The sequence below is a fragment of the Lactuca virosa genome, chromosome 4 (assembly GCF_052849685.1).
Source record: "Lactuca virosa cultivar CGN04683 chromosome 4, Lactuca_virosa_CGN04683_v6, whole genome shotgun sequence".
In the NCBI taxonomy this organism is placed as follows: Eukaryota; Viridiplantae; Streptophyta; class Magnoliopsida; order Asterales; family Asteraceae; genus Lactuca; species Lactuca virosa.
Window position 1 is genome coordinate 412359356 of NC_136429.1, and position 4062 is coordinate 412363417.

General features: G+C 35.2%; 1 protein-coding gene across 1 annotated transcript; it reads right to left on the bottom strand.

Annotated features, from left to right (window-relative positions):
• Positions 1 to 2011: 2011 nt before the first annotated feature.
• Positions 2012 to 3770, bottom strand: LOC145108914 (phenylcoumaran benzylic ether reductase Pyrc5-like). The gene is made up of 5 exons (XM_079045999.1): positions 3448 to 3770; positions 3223 to 3357; positions 2736 to 2973; positions 2454 to 2657; positions 2012 to 2301 (listed from the first exon to the last, which is right to left on the bottom strand). The coding sequence occupies exons 1-5, from the start codon at positions 3628 to 3630 to the stop codon at positions 2135 to 2137; spliced, it is 927 nt and encodes a 308-aa protein (XP_078902125.1). The 5' UTR covers positions 3631 to 3770; the 3' UTR covers positions 2012 to 2134.
• Between the last annotated feature and the right edge of the window lie 292 nt (positions 3771 to 4062).

Sequence of the window (4062 nt, forward strand, 5' to 3'; positions counted from 1 at the left end):
TATTTGTTGATATGATATGATTATGGTTATATGAGGTTGGTATTTTGGGGGTAACTCACTAAGCCTTCGAGCTTACAGTTTCAGTTTATGGTTTCAGGTTCAGCGGATGGCCGCGGGAAGGCGAATGCGTGACCGTACACTTCCTCGATTGATGATTATGATTTCTGGGAACTTTGATGTTTAAACTATTTTGAAAACAGGTTGTAATGACATGAATGGTTTTAAATGATTTAAAAAGTTTTAAATTGGCTCGAATTTTATGGATGTTACAAATGCCTCTAGGAGGGTAAAGTTTCCAACTTTACCCATCAATACCCTTCCTAATGAGATTAAGCTCAAACCCTAACCCAAAAAGGCCAAAGTCTTCATCCAAAGACCACCAAAACCGCAAGATAGACGATAAGGTCATAGATCTGGACTCTAGGGACTGAAAGATCACGTAAAGTTCCAACTTTCTCTACATGCAAGGCCATTAGAAGCTCCAAGAGGCCAAAATGATGGTCTAAAGATTGCATGGGACTTTCATGGCCATAAAGTTGGCACCTTTATGCCATGAAAACCCCTTAAGACCCTAGATCTGAAGTGTTAACTCATTTGGGACGTCCAACTCCCAAGGACCATGATATTTGGGCCAAAACCAAGCAAAATAACCAAAAAGGAGATCTACTCAACTACAAGGCAAGGTTCAAGCTTTATACCAGAAAAGTGTTGTGGATGTGGCAATAATTCTGGATCTATAAGCTCCTTCTTGAGTCTTCAAGCTTTTCCTTATTCCAATGGTTTCAACACACACCAAAAACACCCAAAATGGCTCACAATCACTCAAAGTAGCTTAAGGTTTCGAGATTTAGGGTTAGGACAGTGGAGGATGGAAAATGAGGCCAGTATGAAATGTTTAAGGTGTTTAAATAGGGTTCAAAACCTTGGAATTAGGGTTTCATTTTACCCAGCCAACTCATCGAGTTGATACTTCCCAACTCGTCGAGTTGGCCACCAAAACCCGCGATCCAAAATGTCTCTACTCGATGAGTCTGGGGCCTCCAACTCGTCGAGTTGCTCTATAAAAATGAATAATTTATAAGTTAAATACATATCGGAAACCAGACGTTACAAACTAAGCAATGAAAGCAAATAGAGAAAGAAACAAATATGGTTCAACAAGATTTCCTACATCCACACCAGAAGAGAGAGTCTTTTGTATTAGGTTAAGCAATTGATCTCACTTATCCCTCTAAAATACGTAATGTCATTTTCACACTCTAAACCCTACCTCTCTTCACTGAATATTACATAACAAAGAATGATACATGGGTCTTTTTTTAACTTTGGGCCAAAACAGTTGGCCAGCCAGTAACTTAAGTTACACTGACTCAAGCTTATGCAAGCTTACTAGGCTGACCACTTGAGCTTACTACTAACACTAATGTCATCTAAGTCAACAAAATTCTTTAAGTTACACTGACTCAAGCTTATGCAAGCTTACTAGGCTGACCACTTGAGCTTACTACTAACACTAATGTCATCTAAGTCAACAAAATTCTCAAGTTTTTTCTTTTCTTCTAATAGAGACGTTGCACAAATGATTTTTGTTCAGAACCACTTAAGATATTATTCACTATCTTAAGAAGTTGTTTTGAATCTAAATGTTTATCTACATGAATCTGGAGCAAATCAGAGACTCGTGATCATAAATTCAACATCCAAGAATCCCCCTAGAAAAGAGCCAAATACGCTTGCGTATGGGACCTGACCCAAATATCACAAAAATAAACTTGTGGGTTTTGTGTAAAACATAACTCAAACCTACTCATGTGCACATATATTGATCGATATTGCCAACTGTAATAATGTTTCATATATTGTTATTAGGAGGATTATTAATGACTTTAAGTCGGAGGGGTTTAATTTTTTTACCATGTATTAATTGATGTTAAAAAATGATTGATCTTATGAGCCAATAGTAGTATTACTATCTCATATCAGTAATAAAATTGTTCAAATAGTTCAAGAATTGAAAAAGATAAATAAAGTAATAACTAAGAATGGGTGCCTTTTATATTATTCCATTAAAACATAAATATAATAATCACTCACATATAACAAAATGAGTTTTATGTAAGACGAAACAAAGACATTAAGCAATCTGTGTAAGATATTCATCAATGGTGGTATACTTAACGTCTGGATAGAGCTCGCTAGCCTCCACACCAAATGAAGGTTCAATTTCAAAGTTGGTAGCACATCCATTCACCAAAACCGAATGCATTATAGATAATACAATGCTCAAGCCAAATGGAGCCTCTGCACGACAAACAAAATATATTTATTTTTCAAAATTTGGTGACTAAATGAGCACTTATACAATAGTTTAAATGGCAAATTTCGATCTTAACCCCATGTATAAAAATACTTTCTAGATAAAACAGTCTAAAGAATCATTTCCTTTAACTTACCTTTAATGTTTTTGAGAAGTTGCTCCTCGGAAACGTACGTTCTCTCAAGGGTCTTTCCAATTTTGCTTTCCCATATCGAAACAATTTCATTAAATGATAGTGTGTTACCCGGAGGTCTGAAAATTAGTGCCTTGTTCAAGGTACGTGGGTCTTCGATTGTTGTGATAGTAGTCAAAGCTATTTCCTCTTCTTTGACAAAAACAACTAGATAGAAAAAAAAATATTAAACGAGTTGTTCACCGTTGCATTATGATGTTGTACATTATGTATTAATAGTTGTACCTTTCGGAGTTCCGTCCCCAAGGATGGTGATTTTTTCTCTTGGGGCAGTGTAGGTGTCCATTTGGCCAACCGTGGGTAGAAAATAGCCAGCAAAACCGTTGCATGCTATATAAGTATGTGGGATCCCTGCAGCTTCAACCGCCCTACGAATATCTGCTTTTCCTTTAAAGGTGCTCTTAGCTGGTTCGACCGCATTCACATGGTCCACATCAGTTCCAAATTCCGAAGGTATAAATCTCTAATGAATATATTTTATTAAAATTTAAGTTAGTTTTATAGTATATATGAAACATCAATAAAAATGAGCATGTTGTAAAGTTAGGTAAACAGTAGATACACAACAAAACTACTACATTGTGGTCCTAGTCAATTAAAAGTCCAAAACTGGTCGTGTTTGGTAGACCTGACCCTTTTTTTTCTTCATGTTTTTAATAATCAATTAATGTATCATATATGATGAAAAAGTGAAAGGATCAAAGGAAGTCACCTTGACATTTCCAGCTTCTTTAATGGCTGCAATGAGTTTGACTTGGTCAGCCACGGATTCCCCACCTACTGTCGAGATCACAACATCAACTTCCTTTATTGCCTTCACCAAACTTTCATGATCATGAAGATCACCCTGAAATTAAAGACGAGTTCATATTACAGATAATAAATAAAAACGGATATCTTATAATTCTGTAACATCGTTATGATAATTGATACATACAATAACAAGTTTAGCACCCAGACTCTTGAAGCTGTCTAGAAGCTTCGATTTTTCTGGATGTTTGGTTGTGCTTTCTCTGGTCAAAATGAAAGTTGGATGACCTTCTTTGGCACTTGCCTCTGCTACAAACTTTCCGATGTATCCTGTCCCTCCGATGATCAAGATCTTGCTTTTTTCTGCCATTAATATGTCAGTTTTTTAATAAGTTTTTGAAAAGAAGTTGAATTTAGGGAGAAAAGAGAGTTTTGGGTTGATTGATGAGAGAAAGATTGGGTTGATATAGAATGAAAAAGTTGACTGTGGGTGACAGGTTGAATAAATGGTATTGAAATAAATATATGATATAGTATTTGATTTCATAAAAAAAAATATAAAGCAAGAATATATGGTTATTTATGAAATAGGTAAAAACGAAAAAATAAATAATATTTGTGACTGGTCGATCGAACAAATAAAAATCGGTTGGTATGAAAAAAAAATTGATTTAACCTTATACCTTATAGGGGCGGAAGACAGTCATTATAAGGGCCGAAACCTGGAGTTCATCAAAATTTTATTATTAGATTCTGTCTTTTGTTTTTTTATTGAGATTATATTAACTATTTATCAAATGAT